Source organism: Megascapheus bottae, chromosome 27 (genome assembly GCF_031878675.1).
Source record: "Megascapheus bottae isolate mThoBot1 chromosome 27, mThoBot2.hap1, whole genome shotgun sequence".
Taxonomy (NCBI): domain Eukaryota; kingdom Metazoa; phylum Chordata; class Mammalia; order Rodentia; family Geomyidae; genus Megascapheus; species Megascapheus bottae.
In genome coordinates, this window is record NC_143535.1 from 1,509,874 (window position 1) to 1,531,183 (window position 21,310).

Here is a 21,310-nt window from a genome sequence, read left to right on the forward strand (position 1 = left end):
GTACACGTGCAGGTACATGGAAAGCCTCCCCATCCTCACTGTTTTCCGATGATACCGAGAAGAGGCCCTCACCCGACGTGGCGTGCTCCTCTCCGGGGCAGCACGTGAGAAGAGGCCCTCACCCGACGTGGCGTGCTCCTCTCCTGGGCGGCACGTGAGAAGAGGCCCTCACCCGACGTGGCGTGCTCCTCTCCGGGGCGGCACGTGAGAAGAGGCCCTCACCCGATGTGGCGTGCTCCTCTCTCCGGCTGCCGAGGTTTTGCCCCTCTCCAGGCACTTCTCACATGAACTGTTCGGACCAGGCCGATCTGTTCACTTCTCACTCCGTTTGTGCAGACGGGCCTCATGCCCGCTGGCAACCCTGTGGTGTGGCTGGCACACTGTGGTGCCCACAGGAGCGGGGGCGGCTTCCAGGGATCATCTCCTGGTGTCACCGCAGCTCCAGCTGCCCGCAGAGTTCTGCTCAACACCTGCCAGCGGCAGGCCGAGCTCCAAGAAGACAAGGAAAACCAGTAAGCTCACCGAGTCTCTATTCTAAAATCTCTGGCCCAGATATTGACCTCTTGACCTTTTTCTTGATTTTGAGTCTCATCAAACTCCATGGTTGTGTGGTCTCTCATCTGGGATTGGAATGCACGTGGCCTGAGCAGGGGAGGACTCTTCTGACCGGAGGAAGCTAGAGCGTCTTTTCCAGCACATTGCACTGCGCCCTCCCAAACACCTGGCAGAGGCAGCGTCGCCATTTCACTAAGCATTCCATAATTTGGAATTACAAAGACAATTAGCTCTCTAATGAGTTAGAGAAAGTGAGGTGAAAGAGGAAGGATAAGCAGAATACCAGAAGATATGTGGAAAAGCCAACAAAAATGACTGCCCTGAGAGAAGCTCTTTCTAGTGGACATCCTGTCTTAACAGCTAAGAGGCAGACGTGCAGCCTGGCACTTACTGGGAAGCCTCTGCAGGCAAACTGGGGATCACTAGTGTCGGGCCTCTGCCTGCTCTGAGCAGATGAGTGGGTTTTAGCTGGAGAAACCCTCAGGTCTGCTGAGACCTGGAACTAACTGGAGACAAAGGGAAAAGCAGCTCTTGGTTTCCTTTAAAACCGGAAACTGTCCACGTGCCATTCAAGGATGGGAAGCCCACGATGGTGAGACGCAGGCTGGTGGCTCAGATGGCGTCTGACAGAAGTCTGGAGGGGAAGAGCCAGGCACAGGCAGCTTCAGCCCCAAGCCTCGCCCGGAGCTGGGCTTCTGGTCCATCCCTATGGCCTAATCTGAAGAGGACGCCATCTGTGTAAAACCCCTGTCATCCTAGTCTTGTGACTCAGCGTGAGACACAGGACCCAGGCCCCGATACAGTGCCAGGCGGGGGCCCTGGCATGCAGAGAGCACTGCCCCTTCTGTACTGTGATGAGGTGACACTGGACTGGATTCCGTCCCCAGGGGCAGAACCCCCTCTGTCCTCAGCAGGTGGTACCTATCGCTGTATTCCCTGGGAAACGCTTCCATTTCTTTTTCTTTGGAGGAAATCGCATGTTCCTCTTGAGCATCCTGCAGACCACCCTCGCTCACCATCCCTTTGTGTCCCGTTCCCTTCGCGGGGCTTGGGGATGATTGGATGCCGCATTGTAAAGATCTAACAGCCCCGTGACGGGGGCCGTGAGTTTGCCTAGTGGTAGAGTGCTTGCCTAGCATGCACAAAGACCCAGGTTCAATTCCTCGGTGCCACCTATACATAGAAAAGGCCAGAAATGGTGCTGTGGCTCAAATGGCAGAGCTCTAGCCTTGAGAAAGCCCAAAGACAGTGCCCAGGCCCTGAGTTCAAGGCCCAAGACTGGCAAAAAAAAAAAGAGCCCCATGAGCATCTCTCCATTCTCAAGGAAAGTCACAGTCACCAGAAGACATGTCTGGGGGAAGGTGGCACTTAGTACATACGCTCTGTTGCAGTCACAAGTAGTGTGAATATTCCAAAGTAACAGTCTCATAAAATAGGTGGAAAACATGCAGGTGCTTCCAGAATTATGTCTCCAGTCTGAAAACATTCTAGGTCAAAAGTGCAAAATCTGAAAGAAGAGACTATTTTTGCAAATCACCCAAGTTAATCATCTATGTCGAAGTGCCGGCATCTTGCTTGTCAGCAGTCTGATTTGGTTAAGTGTTCATTAATCACAGAAAACTGTGGCATAAAATAAGTCTATTTTAATTACATGTTTTGTTCGGGGGTTGTTGGTTTGTGTGATTATTTCTCTTACGCCAGCTCAAGGAGTCAACCCGCTGTGAGTAAAATTCCCTTACCATGCTTGCCAAGGCATGATCACCGGACCTGGATGTGCCTGCAAATCAGAGCATGTGGTGCTCACACAACCTAAGGCATGGTAACAAGCAGTACAGACCACGCCCCACCAACAGAAGAGGCCGCCAGGCAGGCTCTGCCTGCACCCGTTCCTGATAGCAGCAGGGCAGGAGTTAGCCAACCTGTGGGCCTGCTCTGTCTAGAACGTCCCCTGAGTGCAGTCTCTGATCCCCAAGGAGCCAGGCGGTGCCACCAGTCCACCTCCACCTGTGACGACCTTTCACCTGCCGAGGTCAAACAGAACACGGCATGGTGGCAAACCTCCATCCTGCAGTCCATCCTGCAGTCACGCAACAAAACCTGCAGAGGAAGAGCCTGCAACCCTTGAGGAACCAGCAGGACAGCGCCTTCTCTGTTTGTGTCCACGATCCCCTCCCGAGCCTACACACATAGGAGTGATCCCCCCCCCAAGCCCACGGTGGCCTCCGGGTTAAATGAAATGGGAAATTAGCCCCAAACCCTTGACTGCCTGCTTTTGCTCACGTCTGTGATCTCGAAACATCCAGACTCCCAAGGGGAAAGCTCAGGAACATTTCCCAAAAAAATCGTGAAAGAAAATCTAAATAAATGGCAATTCCCAATTTATACTTCAGATTAAAAAAAAAAAAGAAAATGTACAAAGGAAAGTGGCCCCTGTGTTCGTGTTGTCCATAACATTGTGAAGGCTGCATTTGACTTCCTCGGAAACAGTGATCCCAGGACACGGGATCATGGGACGTCTGAGAAAACCAGTGGCCAGTAGAATTGAGGGACAGAGCAGGTGCAGGTGACCGCCAGGCACGTGTCCTCCCCTTCTCTGTTTCAGGTGACCGCCTGGCGTGTGTCCTCCCCTTCTCTGTTTCAGGTGACCGCCTGGCATGTGTCCTCCCCTTCTCCATTTCAGGTGACTGCCTGGCACGTGTCCTCCCTTCTCCATCGGCAGCTCAGAGTGGCCCACTCAGTGGCCAGGCTGGGGAAACGTGGAACGTTGTGTCTTTAGTTCAGCATCTCATTGCGTAAGGAGTTGTCCCAGGATTTCTGGACTCCTCTCTTCTCAGAGTTTATGTAACAGTCGCTTCAAAGAGGAGTTTTGGTATAGCCTTGGGTCGCTTAAAGTTTTGAACAAGAACTTTTGAATTCCCTGGCCGTTTGCACAGGAGACCCTCAACTATCTTTATTCCATTTCAGAAAGACCGTCTGCAGTGGATGCATAGTCTAGCTTTTCTGCTGGACTAATGTGTGTACAACTTCAACTCATATAAAACTGCATTAAATACAGATGCCGAATTCACTGCTAGAAATTGCGGGTTCATTTACCTGAAGTTTCTCATAATTGACCAGGATTGTTGGTATTTGAAAAAGGAATACACAAATAAACATTTAAGTAAACATTGTCAACATAATGCTCTGGAGAGTCTTGCAATGGCAAATAAACACTTCAGGTGCAAATAACAATGACACATGGCCAGAGGAGGAGAAAGGGAAGATACTCGTGAAGAATGCAGCTGCAAAGCTTTCCGCAGATCTCTTTGATGGTAGCCACTCCCTTTGCCTTTCTTTCTTAGGGCTTGAATTCAGGACCTTGACATTGTCTTTGAGCATTTTTGCTCAAGGCTAGTACCCTACCATAGCTAGAGGTTCAACTCTACTTCTGGATTTTTTTTGAGTGGTTTACTGGAGACAGTCTCACAGTCTTTGCTTTCCCTGGCTGGCTTAGAACTGCAATCCTTAGATCTCAGTCTCCTAAGCAGCTTGGCTGGCAGGTGTGAGCCAGCAGTGTCTGGCTCACTAGTCCCAATTCTAAGTCCCCCAGAATGTTCCATATCCATCCACCGCTCCTCATTCTTCAGGGCTCGCATACCTAGCACATGCTAATCAGGAGATACTGATCTAACTAATAAAAAACCAAATAGCAATGAATATTCCACAGCTAGACTCTGGCTACGCAGAGTTATATGGGTAAAACTAACTGGGAGAACTCGAGAGAAGTCCACCAGTGCTCTGAGCCTGAATGTCTGAAGAGAAGCTTCAGCATGGCTGTTTGTTTACAAGAGTCACCTTTTCCATCAGAGCAACTGGTTCCTTGGAATTTTCACTGGAAAACCTGCTCCTCCCACCTCAGCATCTCTCCAGCTTTGTTTTCTGTGAACTGTGAGGTTTACTGGAGTCAGGCTGCTGTGAGCCTCAGCTCTCCAGTCTCCAGCCCTCACCTTTCAACGCCACCAAGCATAGCGCTTTGTTTTCCTCCTTACATGGAAACCAACTCTGTGATCCCACCTCTTTCCCGGTGTTTTTGGGTTTCTTTTTAATGATTATAGCAATGAGAAACATGCAGACTGTTGCATCCTGGTTTTGTAAAATGAAGTTCTTTTGCTGTTGGTTCAGAATTCACTACTAAATTGAAATTTCTGGCCATAGGGCTGCATTGTTTGTGATGCTATGTCTCAGAGTCTGTCTCTGGAAATGGTTGTTCTATTGTCTTGTAGGAAACTTTTAAGTCTCTCCAATAATCCCCTGCATGTCGTCTGTAATTGCCTGGTTGTTTCTGGTGGACCCGCTGTGGCGTCGGCTTTCCCAGGTGGTTTCTCATGTCTCAGTTTTGCTATCAAAACTATGTGCACTAATTAGAGGCATTCTCAGGTTATTCATGCTGTTATAACTCAGGAAGGATAAGGGGTTGTTCCCAGTTTTATCCTTTCCAGGTCAAGAGAGTCTTCTCTAGCCCTGTGATCCAGTAGGCTCCCGTCACCAGTCATTGAAAGCCTAACCTCAGATGAGCTCGGAGAACACAGAGCCGTTGGTTCTGGTGACGAGGAGAGGGTGCAGGTTTTCAGCTGGTCGAGCATTTGTCTCCACTTCTTTGGCAAGCGCCATGTAGCTCCCTCTCTCCACTCTGTCCTCACCCTGTGAACTTACCCCAGAGCCATTCTCTAGGAGATAGGCCGATGCCAGGGGAAGCAGAGACTAAGTGAGCCCTGGCTCATCCACACAGAAGACGCCTGAACTGTCTCTGCTTACGCTGGCCAAGGCCAGGTCCTGACTCCAGAGCCGGGTCCATCAGCGTAATGCTGCCCCCTGCCCCACCAGCGCTGTCCAGGGTCCTGAACCCACAGCTGGCAGAGACGGGGGAGGGTGCAGCCCCATGGACTGACAGCTGTGCCTCCAAGTCTGGGTTCAGCCAGGTCCCTGGTTCTCAGGCCGGGCTGAGCTGGCGGTGCAGTCTACACAGCACGAGAATGCTCGGGACACGCGTGCCCGTCGGGGTGGACTCGGGAGGTCTGTGCCGCTCCTTAGGAGAATGACTTCCCTGATGTTCTCAGACGTAGTTTTCCTGTGGGCAGGGGACCCTGAGCCACGCCTTCCACTTGAAAGCTGGACTGGGCACTGCCAGCCTTCCAATGCTTTCGGTTTCCTGCGTGTGTGTGGACACTAGGATGCAAGTTTGCAGACTGGGCCAATGATAGCAGTTCTTTTGTTTTCCAGGCCACTGTCACATGGGTGAACTCGGGTGTGGTACAGGGACTCGTGCTGTAATTGACAGGAATGCAGCACTGGGGCTGCTGAGTAAGGAGCCTCCCGCCAGGTGTAGCGGTGCTGGCGTAGGAAGCAGGGGCCCCATGGCCGGACGCCGCTGCCCCCGGGTGGGCTCCCCTCACCCCACTCCACATGCAGGGAAATCGAGGCCTGATGAGGCTCAGAAACTTGCCCAAAGCCTCAGAGCTCATATATCCAAGTACTGGGGCTGGAATAAGACTTTCCCATTTCCCGTCCAAGTCTCTTCTTTAGATCTTTTTTTTTCCCCTTGAAGTCGGGTGTGCATAAAAAATCTCCCAGGCATCTTGTATAAAATGCAGGTGCTGGGGCACTAATCACAGAAGTTGAAACTCAGTAGCTCTTTGATAGAGCTCAAAAAATCTGCATTCTTTTTACAGAGATGCCAGAAATGCTATTGCTCATCTAAGTTTGAAAAGCTCTAACAGCTTCTTCCTTTTGTTCAGAAGTGCACCACAGACAGGTGGATGTGTAATTAGTGGCATTTAACAAGGACAGGAGGCTGCATGATGAGCATCCTGTTTTTGAGTATACTCACTTAAGGTCCTCTTTCAGAATACCGTTATGTAGGGTTTTGTAATACCGTATATATCACTTTATTCATATTTAAGTTTAAAACGTGTGCAAATAGTAAGCCAACAGCTATACTAACCCTTTAAGCTACCAAAAAATAATTCTGTTATTTATTTCAAATGCATTACCACGTACTAGGCACCTGGAATACGATAGTGGAACGTTTACAAGTGTAATTCCAGCACCTCAAATCTTACACCTACATTTTGATGAAGGTTGTAGATAAAATAGTTGTGAGAATTTTAGAAAATAGGCCTCATTTGGGATTTCAACTGGGAAGAAGAAATACACAGGATAACACATGCCTGAAAGACAGAGAATGGAGCGAAACAGAGCAGTAGCAGGGGTTTGGTAAGGAAAAGGAGCTGGAACCATGTAAAATGTGTGGTGCTAAAAATCCAGGGTGCACAGGTGCTAGGCAGATGGCATGACGAGGAAGACAGAGATACAATAAATGCTGAGCTTTGCCAGATTGACTGAGAGCAAAATTGCTTTTAAAAAATTCATTAGAACTCTGTCCTTGAGCAGCTCCAGTGAGAGTCCATTTTCCTTATGGGATTGGAAGCTTTAGGAAAGGTTAGGTACTCAAGTTAGGTTCATAAACAGGCACCACACCTTCTAAGAAAGCAATTCGGCTTTAGGAGGGACCTGGAGGCTGGTAAGGAGATCAAGAAAGATGCAGGCTGATAGGGAGCTGGGTGTGGCTGGCCTGGGAATCCACCCTAGGCCAGGGCGGGATCGGAGGCCTAACTTCTCAGGAAGCTGAGGTACAAGTCCCTGGAGTGGTAGAGCTCCAGCCATGCACGTAAGAGGCCCTAAGTTCACACCCCATTATCTGAAACAAGAAGGTGATATTTCCCTGTATAAAAATAAGAATACTGAAAAAGAACTCACCATCATTCTAAAGGGGAAAAGCTCAAAAACAAACTAGCTAATATGCATTAGTCAGCTGTTGGGTTTTTAGTCCTCTGTCCCTCAGAACCTGCAAGAGGGATAGAGAGAACGCGCCCCACCAGGAGGAGCCGAGAAAGGAAAGGGCCCTCTGATGGGATGAGTAAACAAGCCCATAAAACCACAAAGGGGCGCTCTGCATGACGGAGCTCCCTTGTCTGCATGAATCTAAGGCAGGCGGCCGCCCTGGGGTGTTCCCTGCTGTCTGGTCCCAAGGCTTCTCCAGCAGTGCAGGCAGCCAGAAAAACTGACCTGACATAGAAGAACCTGGCGTGTTTGGTATCAGAGTTTCCCTTCAGCCAGTCAACAGTGGCTCACCCACGTGCTCCTAGCTACTCAGAGGTCTGAGATCTGAGGATCAAGGTTCAAAGCCAACCCAGGCAGGAAAGTCTGTGAGACTCTAATCTCCAATTAACCACTCGAAAACACGAGAAGTGGCTCTGTGGCTAAAATGGTAGAGTGCTATTGAGCAAAAGAAGCTCAGGGACAGCCCCCAGGCCCTGAGCTCAAATTTGTAGATTGGCAAAAAAAAGAAAAAAATATATATATATATACTCACACAATTCATCTTTAAACAATTTGAAGATGCATGCAATATTTTTATTTATTTTTTTAAACTTTTTTCATATATTTTTATTGTAATTAATAGAAGGGTTACATGATATTTGCCAGATAGATGGTGCATTAATTCACATACATTGATACCCTTTCACATGTCTTGGTCCCCATTTCCCTCCCCCCCATCCCCATCCATCATCTTGTTTACCCTCTTCCCTATCCAATTTCAAATAACCAAATACAAATATATCCGATATATCAGGTAACAAAGTGAGATACTGTAACAATATGAGATAACCAAGGGACAGCAAAAGAGATGAGAGATAACATAGTACATTAAGGACAACAATCATTCATTATATGGCTTTTGTTTATATTTTTAATCTCCAGTGTTACCTGTTCCTCTGAAAATGTCTGTTAGAAACAGCAGGAACCTTCCTGAAATTAAAATGAAAATAAATTGAATAAATGCAAGCTAAAGATGGCGTATATTCATAGGTGTCATTGTGAGGGCACAGGATGGGGAGCGGAGGTGAAATCCCTCCCTACAGAGCCTGAGGGCACCCAGCCCTGGTGGGGGGGTCCCAGCCCTGCACCCCCAGAAGGCCCACAGTGGCCCAAGGGCCCTGCAATGACCCCTGAACCGTCACCCCCCAAGGCGTGTGGTGACCCTGAAGCCTCCTGACCACCCACCGCCGATGTGGAATCTGTGCAGCGGCATTGGAGGTGTGCGGGGGTTCCATCTTACCCCTGGGCTGCAGAGAGTGGGGCTGCCTGGCCACGAGCCACGAGGCCCCTGGGTGAACTTCTGTTCACACATGGCTGTAGCCCACTTCTAAACAGGGCTGCACACGTTAACTGTGGCCAGCACAGTGTTTAACACATGAACAGAACAGTGGGGCACCAAAGCTAATAATATCTAAGCATTTTTAACTTTATTATAACTGAAAATTGTGGTTATCTTAAGAAGTAAATTATCCTATCATGTTTTAAAAAATCACACTAGTCTGTTTGTGGAACATCTTTCATATTTATGATAGAAAAATGACTTGGCCCATAGGTGAGAAAACTGTTTCCAGTACGGCTTGGTGCAGGGTCTTGGGACCTGCCCTGCAGCCTTCCCATCCACCTCTCTCCTGGTGGGGAGAATGATTTCCACATAAGGACCACGTCAGAAGTTAATAGCGTAATGTATTGCAAGGTGGAATTTCTCATTCAACAGAGGTTTACAATAGGGCAAAACTTAGATACATAAGGCCATATAGGATGAGGCTAAATGAAAGGACCTCTAGGATATAGAAACAAGAACCATATAATGTGTGATCATTGCTCTTAATGTACTATGTTATTTCTTATCTCTTTTATTGTCCCTTGGTTATCTCATATTGTTACAGCACCTAACCTCGTTATCTGATATACTGTATATATGTTTATTTGTTTATTTGAAATAGGATAGGTAAGGGGGGAAAACAAGATGGGAGAGGGGGTGGGGGGTGGGAAATGGGGACAAAAACTGAGAAAGTTTGTGAAATAATATAATGCAACCCTTCTATTAATTACAATTTTTTTAAGAAAGGAAAGCATTAACGCCATTTGAATTAGGTATATCACGGAAAAGAAAAATGTCAATAGGAAAGTTGTTGGTACTTTGCAGTTTTCAAGGGTCTTTGACCATTCTTTTAGGAATAACAACTTCTCAACTATGGTTGTGGGTTTTTTTGAGGGGGGGCAGTCCTGGGCTTGAGCTCAGGGCCTGAGCACTGTCCTTGGACTTCCTCAAGACTAGAGCTCTACCACTTGAGCCTCAGCACCACTTCCAGCTTTTTTCTATGTATGTGGTGCCAAGGAATCAAACCCAGGTCTAGTGCTAGGCAAGCACTCTACCACTAGGCCAGACTCCCGGCCCCTGGTTGTGCTTTTTTCCCATGCAGTCCACGTGAGTTAGTCCTCACTCTTCTGTTCCCCTCCTTCATGGCCAGGCGAGAAGAAGCCACCAGAGTTCCCAGCCTCCCCTCAATGGCAAATCAAGAGGTAGCAGCACCCCTGGGCCTCCTCTCAGCCGGCATGCATGCCTCGCTTCTGGGAGAGCTCATTCGTGTCGGTCATCTTGGGGAGTCTCCTGCACCCCCATGGGACCTTGGCTTGGGGACGGGGTGCCCTCAAGGCTGTGCACCCAGCTTTCAGGCAGACCTGAGCTCTGTGCGCTGGCGCCCTGTGCCAGGCTGGTTACGTTGGCTGCCGGCCGAGCCCTCCCTGAGCTGAGATGCACTGCCGTGCGTTCACTGACTCCCCACGTAACGCCGTGCTCAACGGTGGTCGACTGGGCACAGAGTTAGAAAGATATGCAATCAATAATCAAGGCCCCCACCTGCCAGAAGCCAGCAGGCCCTCCACTCCCCGCGGTCAGCTTCCGCTGCTGGACCCGGGTGCCGCCGGCTGGCCGCCCCTGACCCTCCCCTCAGGCGCCCCGGGTGGCCAATGCTGACCTCTGCCCTCACCTCTCCCTGCAGGGCCCCCGGGTCCGCCCGGGGTGGTCATCGTGGAGGAGATCACCGAGAGCACGGCCACGCTGTCCTGGAGCCCGGCCACTGACAACCACAGCCCCGTGTCCTCCTACAGCCTGCAGGCCCGCAGCCCCTTCTCCCTGGGCTGGCAGACAGTGAGCACAGGTGAGAGCCGAGCCTGCCGGGTGGGTATGCCCTCTCCCCCTCCCCCTTCCTCCCGCCCTTGTTTCCAGGAAAGACCCTGTGCTTTGGGGACGTTGAGCCATGTCATGATCACCCGTCCTGGGAAGAGCCATGTGGACCCAACCCCAGCCCCACAGGCTGAGCCTGGCGAGTGGGGAGCTGCCCACCCCGTCACAGTTAGGAAAGGAAGTTGCCCTGCTCTGCAGGCTCTGCAGGAGGGGTCACCCCGCCCGTGGCCCAGCATGTGGGGACTGGGCCTCACTGACCAGCAATTGAGCCTCAGAGTTCAACCACAAGACAACCAGTTTTGTGGCCCTGGAGCGGCCCATGAGTTCCTTAGATGAATGGCTCTGAGCAGACTTCCTGGGTAGAAGGATCTGGAGAGACAATGTGTGTCCATGTGAGCGCAGCTATAATCCCAGTTTAGCGTGTGGGGCTGTGGCTCCAGCATTCTGGGCGGGGCCTTGTTGCATGTATGAAATGGCAGCCTTGACCTCGTTGCCCTGTACTCTTACCTTCCCACTGCAGACCCAGGAAATGGCAGAGCTGGTGAGCAGGGCACATACAGAAAGCATGGCAACACGCCCCTGGCCTCTGGCCCAGACTTTACAGCCACAGCTCAGGCAGCCAGGAAGTGGACCCCATTTCCCATGCTGGGCTGTGGGCTCAGCTAAAGGATGCCCTGTGGGCAGCCACGCTCCCTTCCACTCGTGCCACAACACCCCTGCCAGAAAGCGTCCTCAAAGAGCTTGCCCTCCACCCCCAGGGTGTCCCAGTGCTCAGGTGTGTCTCACACCCAAGCCTGCACACTCAGCCTCCCCATCACATCCCACTCCGGCCCCACGAGGGAGCGAGAGATGCAGCTCACAGCATCCCGGAGGCCACGCCAGAGTGGTGGCCAGGCAGTGGTCGTAGTGACAAAGCCTTCACGTTCTGATAGAAGCAGAAATGTGGTCAGTGCACAAGCTACGCCAAGGAGAGATTCAAGACTCCCCTGAGCCCCACAGCCGTGGAGTTTTCTTTTTTAACTAGTATGTTCTTAATGTGTGGCTTGGAACTGCCAAGGTATGAGGTATGTCTGCTGCTCCGGTGACTTCCCGTGCAGTGCCCGGCCTTTCACCTGCGGCCGAGAGGTGGGAAGGTGATCAGGGCATCGTCCACAGGACGAGTGCCAGGGGCAGGTGACACCGAGGCAACGAACAGCTCCCGTAGCACCCACGATCCCTGCACGCCCCGCTCACACCCCATCCTCTCCTCAGTCCCCGAAGTCATCACCGGCGACATGGAGTCCGCCATGGCCGTGGGCCTCAGCCCCTGGGTGGAGTACGAATTCCGAGTGGTGGCTATCAACCGCATCGGGACGGGAGACCCCAGCGCCCCGTCCCGGGTCATCCGCACCAGCGAGGCAGGTGAGCGTACCCCCCCCCCCCGCCCCGCACAGCCACGGGAACGGCCCAGAATTAGCCGAGCCCGATTGACAGTGTCCTATAGTCGTTCAAGGAAACTATCAGAACAATTGTGTAGACCACATTTGGCCTTTTTAAACAGGGAGAAAAAGAATCTCAAACGGCAATTTGTCACATTAACATATCATGACTCGGATTTCCTATTGTTCATGTAAAAATTAAATTCCCAAGAAATAAAAGATAACATATCCTAAATACATTACAAAATATTCACCCACGGGGAACCCAGTTTTCCTGCTTTCCTCATTTATCTCCTGGAGGTTGTTTCTTCAGCTTTTCAATAGTGTGAGTTTTAAATTGAACATTAATTGCTTGGTTGGATTTTCATTCATCCATAAAAACCGGCCGGGTTTTCATTATGTGCAGGTGTTCATTAATTAAGAGCGTAACAGGTTGGTCAGCTCTGCTGTCATAGCTCGCCGTGGAGATACTGAAACAGAGACACTCGTGTGGTGCCAGCTCTTATCTTCTCTGAAAAGCACCGCCCTGCTTTGCATACTGTTAATTGTGTTTCAACAAAGACAAAGATTGCTACCTAATTCAGAAGGTCTTGATAAATATTCATTTGACACATAAATAATCCGTTTGGGATGAATAATCCTTTTTAAACTTTTTCTAGCAGAACCTGTTAGGGCTGCTGAGAAGCATTTTAGTAAAAGGAGATTTACACAATCTGAAGAGAAACCAACAGTATGAGAGACGCATTTTAGAATGTTAAGCTAAGTTGCATTCGGTGCTGCATTTAGCAGGTTTTGTCTGCTTCTGCCACTCCCAGAGCCGGGCGCCCATGGCAGCTCACACATCCAGACGCACTCGCTGCTGAGCCGTGTGTCTGGTTCTCCGTGGGCTTGCTTGGGTGGCACAGATTCAAGGGGACACCACACCCCCGGGCTCCCCGGCTTGTGACACTCTGCCTCCCCAAAGTGCACTTTAGAGTAGGCGCCCCTGCTCATGGATGCCTGGGCTTTGAAAACTGAGAGGAGCTCTTAGGAGAGAGGGTGTCTCACTTTTAAATATTGAAACCTCTTCAAGTTGTGCTGTTTATTAGAGGAGCCTAAGTCCCAGACATCCACGACCACTGACTAGAAACTCAGTCCATCGGTGGGCCGCGCCCTGCTCGTCCTGCCTAAGGTCAGGACGGGGTGGCAGGGATCCCGTCCCTTGAGGATTCTTAGTGAGGTTAAGGGGCCCCGGGCAGTGTGACATGTGGATTCCTGGTGGGGATAAGGGACCACGTGTGACATGTGGACTCTTGGTGGGGATAAGGGCCCCGGGCAGTGTGACCAGGCAGTGGACTGCACTGAAGGATCTGGTGCGTTCTGAGTGTGGATGGGAGGCTTGGTGAAGGCGAAGCCAGCGGGAGGGCGGCGTGTGAGGAGAGGAGCCACCCAGGCTGGTGTGTGGCGCCCAGGACCGAGGGGAATTCCCCTGGGTGGGTCATTTCTCGCCCCATGGACATTCGGTGTCCATTGCCCCGCGTGACCGTCTGCCGGTCATGCCGAGGCCGCGCCGGTGGACGCGTGGTCCGGAGTCTCAGCGTCCTCTGAACGAGCGGCAGCGCTCGGGCCAGCGCTGCTCCGCGGCTCGGGTCCTGGGCCGGCCTGGGTGTGGCAGCGCGGCGGGCTGGGGCAGAGGGGAGGGGGACCGGGGCCGTGGGGAGGGGGGCCGCGGGGAGGCGCGTCGGGGACCGCGGGGAGGGGGGCCGGGGCCGCGGGGAAGCGCGTCGGGGACCGCGGGGAGGGGGGCCGGGGACCGCGGGGAGGGGGGGCCAGGGCCGTGGGGAGGGGGGCCGGGGCCGCGGGGGAGGGGGGCCGGGGCCGCGGGGAGGGTTCCGAGGGCCGCGGGGAGGGGGGCCGGGGCCGCGGGGAGGGTTCCGAGGGCCGCTCCCCCCCTCCGGGGCCGCTCCCCCCCCCCCCGCCTCCGCGCCCCGGCCTGGGCTTCCCCCGAAGGCGGGCGGCGCGGCTGCTGACGGCGGCGTCCCCCCCTCTCCAGTGCCCAGGACGGCGCCCACCAACGTGAGCGGACGCAGCGGCCGGAGGCGCGAGCTGGTCATCGCCTGGGAGGTGAGGACGGAGGGCGGGGGAGAGGAGGGCGGGCGGCTCCCTCCCTCCCTCCCAGGGCGCGGACCGCGGTGAACCTCTCTCTTCCTCCCCCCTCCCTCCCTCTCCCTCCCGCGCCCGCAGCCCGTGTCCGAGGAGTTCCAGAACGGGGACGGCTTCGGCTACATCGTGGCCTTCCGACCCAACGGGACGCGCGGCTGGAAGGAGAAGATGGTGACGTCGGCGGAGGCGGCGCAGTTCATCTACCGCGACGAGAGCGTGCCGCCGCGGACGCCCTTCGAGGTCAAGGTGGGCGTCTACAACAACCGGGGCGACGGGCCCTTCAGCCCCATCGTGCTCATCCGCTCGGCAGAAGGAGGTCAGCCCCGCCGCCGCCGCCGCCGCGCCCCGGCCCCGCGCCCCGCGCCTCGCGTCCCGCCCCGCGCCCTGGTCCCCGCGCCCCGGCCCCGCGCTCCTCTCCGCGCCCCGCGCTCCTCCCCCCGCGCCCCGCGCCCCGCGCCCCGCGCCCTCGCCGTCCGCTGCCCGCCCCAGCGGCGCTCCCCCGGGAGAGGGGTGCGGGCAGGCGTGCTTCCGCTCGAACCACACCGCCCGCCCACTTCCCGCACTCGTGGCCCGAGCTGGCGGCGCACGCCGGGTCTCGGTCGCCGTCTCCCCGGGCCGCCGCCGTGCGCAGCCCCAGCCCCGGCCCGCAGCGCGGCCGGCCCGGCTCGGCATGGCGCTCCACCGCGCCTCCGCTTTGCCGAGCACACGGTCTCCCGTGAAGTGGGTGTCCGCGAGGCCAGCGAGCGCGGCGCCCAGCGCGGGGCTGCGCCTGGCGGGGCTTCCGTCCGCCTCTCTCCACGCCCTGGCAGTGAGCAGGAAGAGACGCGCGGGCCGCGGAGACCCGCGAGGTGGACCTGGGTGTCTGAAGCAGGCGTGGAGGCCGTGGAAGGCACAGGAGCGAGCGGGAACCCTGGCCCCTGGGAAGGCCGCAGATCTGCTCCAGCACTGCAGTCCACAGAGGAAGCCTGAACCCGGCAGGCAGGGGCCAAGGCCCCACCTCAAAAACACAGGCCTGGGGGAGCAGCCCAGCAGTGGAGCACCTGCCCAGCAAGCTCAAGGCCCTGAGCTCAAACGCAAGGAAGAGAGCACAACCAATAACACCTGGCAGGAAAGCCAAGCGCGCAGTGGCGCTGGGTGGTGAGGAGCCAGAGCGCCCTTCCCTCCAGGTTGCAGACTTCCCCTCCCCGGTGTGCTCTCTGGAAAGATGAGTGTCCCTGAGGCTGGGGCACCGGGCTCGTGCCACCCAGGGCAGGCCCGTAACAGCCAGGCTGAGTTCAGTCGTGGGCACCGCCCCGCGCCTGCACTGCCCGCCAGGGCCGCACGCGGTGAAGACACCTTCTGTCACCTGTTGTCATTTGTCACGCGGAATTGCTGCTTTGCACTGCACCTTTCATTCAGGAAGTACATGTTCCAGTTGCTTCAAAATCGATTCGGCCTAGTTCCCAATCCCCGGGGCCACAGGCCAGGCGCTGCGCTGAGGAGGGCAGTGGAGAGTTTTCCAGAGCAATGGCGGAGCAGACTGAGGAAGCCAGCTTTGTGAGCCCCTTGTCAACGTTGCTTTGAAGTTAATCGAGGCAGCAGCCAGGTGCCTTTGATACACGGTGTTCCTTTAAACTTGAAATGGCTGCCTTTGGAGATTTCTCTTTCAAGCTGGAAAGGAAATACGTGTTCTTTCGGAGACATGGAGGCTGTTGCTGTAGGGAATCCCCCAGGAACACTTCATTTATTTTTGTCAACTAACATATGAAAAGATCCCAGGCAAACCAAGTTGGGGTAGAGTCTGCCTTTGTTCTGAGAGTGAACGTCACACTCGCATTTGGCGTTTCTCGTTAATGAAACCTGCAGGTTTGGAGCTTCAGGTTCAGTGTGGGTCACGTGCCAGCACTGCTCAGTCCTCTGGGCTCACAGTGGAGGATTTGAGAGAAGGCCTCGTGAACCTAACAGTAAAGTTCGTTAATCTGTTCTGTATTCTGAAGCATTCTTCCCAACAGTCGTTCCAGTTGACAACAATAAAAGGTCAAAAGGTTGGTTTTGATATTGTTGTTTCTGGTGGAACAGGCGCCCAGTGCTTGCCCAGCAGACTTTACCCCTTGGGCCTCGCCCCAGCCCATCAACGTCTGCTGTACAACAAAAAGGGAAAGCAAGCATCTCTTTAACACTTGGAATTTTGCTTTACTTGAAAAAAGGGGCCATTTGAAGATTAAACTGTTCCTTGAAACAACCACAGCCTCCAGTAAACTAAGGAACTCTAATAAGCTGGCAGAGTCCACGGTGGGTGTGCTCCTGGCTGTGAACGCTGGCCGTCCCCCTCTGGGGAGGCTCTGGATCAGCAGTCGGCCTCTCTCTCATGGTTGTTCTTCAGCAAATGGCCACCGGAGCGCTCAGATCCAGATGCACCACCAGAGCAGACGGCAGCCACACCACAATCGCACCACAAGGCCCGAGGAGCCCTGGCCACTCATACCACACCAGGCCATGCCAGGCCAAGCCACCATAAGGAAACCTGGCAGAGCACCAAGGAGAAGTCCCTCAAAGCCCTCAAGACTCACCCGGTGTATGAGGTCGTGTGTACCTGCAATCCCAGCATCTGGGAGGGGGTGCAGCGAGGATTGGGAGTTGGAGGCCAGCCTGCACTACAGAGCAAAAACAACAAACGAAATACAAAAGCCTCGCAAAACTGATTTTAAAAATGAGTCGTTGAAAAAAATACCAAACCACAGGCACAGTCTCACTTTCCTGAATCTAGAAACACATCACAGTGAAACCTACATCCTTCTTGATTCTGTTACTCTAACGCTGGCTGAGAAGAAACGGAACATTCAATTACCTTCTCCTAATGGAAAAACAGACACAAGTTCAATAATATTAATTATAGGTTGAAAGAGTTATTTGTGAGGTGCTCTGGCCTGTTCTAGGTTCTTATTGCTTTGCCTTATATGGATGAAAAAATGGGCTACTTTTATATTTATTAAGTCCAAGCATCTCTCTTCATTTGAAGAAAACAATATGCAATTATCCCCTGCACACAGGCTACCGGAGCTCAAATTAAAACCCTGCTTTCAGAAGACATTCGCCAGATCTGAGCTGAATCTGAGCTAGTAGGATTAAGGTAAGCTAGGAAATTATTACAAAATGCAAGGAATGAGTGGCAGTCTTGGCCAGGTGATCTCTCTGGGTGAGTTCATCTCGGTGTCTTCCACGCCACCTGTTCATGCTTCTGAAATTATTTATCCCCCCCAGCAATCTTCCGTGATGGAGATATAATTGCTCCAGGAATATAGAACTCTGCAATGCATTCATTCTAAAGAGAAGCAGTGACGGAAGAACAAATGTCTCCAAAGGGTGGCGGCCATGGAAATAAACCACATTCTAAACCATAGGGATGGATCTGTGCTCGCCACACATCTCGGAATCCTTGCTCACAAAAACCAAGAGTTTAAACTCCTAGTAAATTAACAATGGAAAAAAAAAGAACTAGATTAGCTGGCTACTCACAATTCTAGGGGGGAAATACAGCAAGAAGCCTTTCTTCAAATGCATTTTTAATTGGGTAGATACACAAATAATAGAGTACTGGAATGTGAAAGGAGAGAAATTACTGAGCAAAAGAAAAGCATACAGTCTATTCAAAGGGTGACAGAATGAGAAATCACAATGTGTTCCGTGGCAGGAATTAACATGGGCTCTGGTGAGAAGATTAATGTGAATTTACCCAAGCACTTTGAGTTGACATGATTGTAACCACTGGTTTTATGAGGGTTTTACCAAAAGAAAATTGTTGCTTGGTTGGTACAAATACATAGCTTTGAAACAACGTTCTGTGGCTCTCACTTGTAGCAAAGGGTTGCTGTTCAAGGCTGGTATTTCCCAATTAAAAATTCACAAAAGCATCCCAGCGGGTGTGGGGCTGACTTCTGCTATGGAAGGAAAGACCTCAGGAAATGCTTACGATCTTCTTCATGGCTGTCATAATACCTTGAAAAAAATCTTATTTCAAATTCTCTCCCTCCACATGATTCCCTGAATCCAAAAGGGAAAAAGTAAAAAACAAAACAGAGCGAAGATTTCAGCAGATTGACCTGAACTTTTCCCAATGATAAGAGGTTTGTAATAGAGTTTATATGAAACTGTTTGACCTGATAGATGGCCTTTCTTCTGCCATTTCATTTCACATGTGTTTGTTACGGCTCAGCCATGTCAGCGTTAGAAATACGTCGTTGCTCACATAGCGTGCAATCGCCAACAAAATACACTTCTTGACGGATGCACTCAGACATTGTGTATGAAGGAAAAACAGTGTGAAAGGTCACCCCAGGATAAGAGCAAACGGGCAGGCATTTCTGGGCCCAGGGCCCGGGTCCTCAGGAGCGCTCCTGTTCACCACACCAGTCATAAAAGTCAGCGCGTGCCCTTCACATATCCACAGCACACTCCGGCAGCGGCATGGGAACTTGGCTTTGGGGTTGGAACATCAGAAATTGAATGGAATTTACTCTTTGTGCCCACAGAGAGTAAATAGAGCAGTATTGATGTGATCCTTTGTGTGGGTGCATTTTTCGTGTAACTATAATATTAAATAAATGTAATATTCCAGTTTGGGCTATGTTAAAAATCTGTACGGTAAGCCAGCCGCTGGTGGCTCACACCTGAAATCCTAGCTGCTCAGGAGGCTGAGATCTGAGGATCACAGTCAAGCCAGGCAGGAAAGTCTATGGAACTCAGCTCCAAGTAGGTGTCAAAATGCCAAAGTAGGATTGTGGCGCAAGTGGCAAAGCACCAGCCTTGAGCACAAAAGCTCGGGAACAGCATCCAAGCCCTGAGATATTTTTTACTCTCATGTTACAGGTGAGAAAAGGAGGTAGACTGCATTACCAAAATGAAATAGGCAATCGAACTTATGTAGGAGGTATTTGGGGATTGAAGTCAGGGCCCCACATTTGGCTAGGTAGGCACTGTATGGGTAGTTGGTGCTCTACCACTTGAACCATTCCTCCAGCCCCTTTTGCACTGTTTATCTTTTCTAAGTAGGGTCTGGCTTTGTAAGCGGGAGCCTCCCTGCCCAGCCGCGTGTAAGCGGGGCTGGTGTGGACTTGAGTCCTGCCCCCTACCTGCACCTCCCTGTCCAGGGTGCTTCCTCCCCAGCCCCGTAGCCTGATTTACAGCCGTGCTCCGTCCACCCAGGCCTTGGTTACAATCAGAGCTGGGAACTTCTAGGCCCATGTTGGCCTCCATCCACCTCCCAGTGGCTAGATTAGAGGCTAGAGCCACTGCACCTGCCTTAAACTCTTCCTGTGAATGAAGTATTGCAGAAGAAATATATCCATGGATTGAACACCACATAGCAGTCAATCCATGTCAGAAGGAACTGGTCAGATTCTAGTCAACTAAGAAGTAGTGGAGCTTGACTGCATAGTGCATCCTTCTGCTCACTGCAAGACACTGCAAGATCGTCTAAGGTCATGCAGCAGCGCCAGAAATGTCCCGAGTGACCCAAAGACAAGTACGCATGTGCGCGACGTGGTTGGCCATTGTCATGGCATCTGTGAGACTCCATCCCTCCTCAGAGACTAAGCGAGATGATCCTTTTTTCTCCTGTTCTCCATAACTATGCCGTACTCGGTTTCAGAATGAGTCAGGAAGGAGTTCACACCTGGAGGTCACAGGACAGGAAGGAGTTCACACCTGGAGGTCACAAGACAGGAAGGAATTCATGCACGGGGGTCACAGGACAGGAAGGAGTTCACACCTGGAGGTCACAAGACAGGAAGGAGTTCACACCTGGAGGTCACAGGACAGGAAGGAATTCATGCATGGGGGGGTCACAGGACAGAAAGGAGTTCACACCTGGAGGTCACAGGACAGGAAGGAGTTCATGCATGGGGGGTCACAGGACAGGAAGGAGTTCACACCTGGAGGTCACAGGACAGGAAGGAATTCATGCGTGGGGGGTCACAGGACAGGAAGGAGTTCACACCTGGAGGTCACAGGACAGGAAGGGGTTCACACCTAGAGGTCACAGGACAGGAAGGAGTGCACACCTGGAGGTCACAAGACAGGAAGGAATTCATGCACGGGGGTCACAGGACAGGAAGGAGTTCACACCTGGAGGTCACAGGACAGGAAGGAATTCATGCACGGGGGTCACAGGACAGGAAGGAGTTCACACCTGGAGGTCACAGGACAGGAAGGAGTTCATGCGTGGGGGTCACAGGTGCCTCTCTGATAGAAGCACCTCGTCACAGCTGTGGCTTTTCCCTCCTTTCCCTCCACAGAGCCCAGCGCTGCCCCCACGGACGTGCAGGCCACAAGTGTGTCCATGTCAGAGATCCTCGTGGCCTGGAGACACCTCGCAGAGAGCCTCGGGCGGCCGCAGGGATTTGAGGTAGGAAGAAGGACTCGTGTCTGCCGCACCAGCCGCGGAGCTGGCTTGGTGACGCTCATAGAGCCACATTGCTTGGAAATGTGGCTGAGACAGGAGGGGGGGGCAGCCGTGCCCACAGACTCCCGCTCCCAAGGCCATAGCTCTGCACAAGCATTTCTTAAAAGAGACAAAGCTGCGTTTTGTAGAAACTAGGAATCGCGGTAGAGGTTTACTGGCGTCCCGATGGCGGGCTGGACAATGTGCCTTGTATCTTTGCATGTGTAGAAACGGTCGTCCCTTTGCACTTGCTGTAGCTAATTTGCCTCTCACGTGGAATGCTCGCGTTTGCGTTGGAGCTCGGCGATCCGTTGGCTCAGGGGGTCCGGGTGCCTCACGTCTTGCTGTTTGTAAACACGTGTAGGGGGTGCACTGGCGGGGCAGTGGTGAGGGTCTGCGTCAACGACTTGCCTGAGGCTTTTCCCCCACACAGGAGACCACCTGTGAACCTGGAAGCAAGGCCACTGCCCCCCCCTCAGCCGCCAGCTGTAACTCCTGCCTTGGCCTGGCGGCCTCCTGAAAGATCCCTTCTGAAGGGCTGAACAGAACGCGTCTGTCCCAAGCCTTATCTGCATTTATAATGTGACTTCTTCGGAATTTGTATGTGAAAATACTAAAAGCAAAGTGATTACAGCTACGTAAGTTAGCCGAGGAGTCCATTTCCTCCAGGAT

General features: G+C 52.6%; 1 protein-coding gene across 1 annotated transcript in view; it reads left to right on the forward strand.

Annotated features, from left to right (window-relative positions):
* Positions 1-21,310, forward strand: part of Cntn5 (contactin 5) — a 154,674-nt gene that overhangs the window by 114,558 nt on the left and 18,806 nt on the right. Inside the window, exons 14-18 of the mRNA XM_090319231.1 lie at positions 10,476-10,634; positions 11,912-12,061; positions 14,111-14,181; positions 14,302-14,536; positions 20,493-20,602. Coding sequence (XP_090175357.1) covers positions 10,476-10,634; positions 11,912-12,061; positions 14,111-14,181; positions 14,302-14,536; positions 20,493-20,602 — 725 coding nt within the window. The remainder of the gene's footprint in view (positions 1-10,475; positions 10,635-11,911; positions 12,062-14,110; positions 14,182-14,301; positions 14,537-20,492; positions 20,603-21,310) is intronic.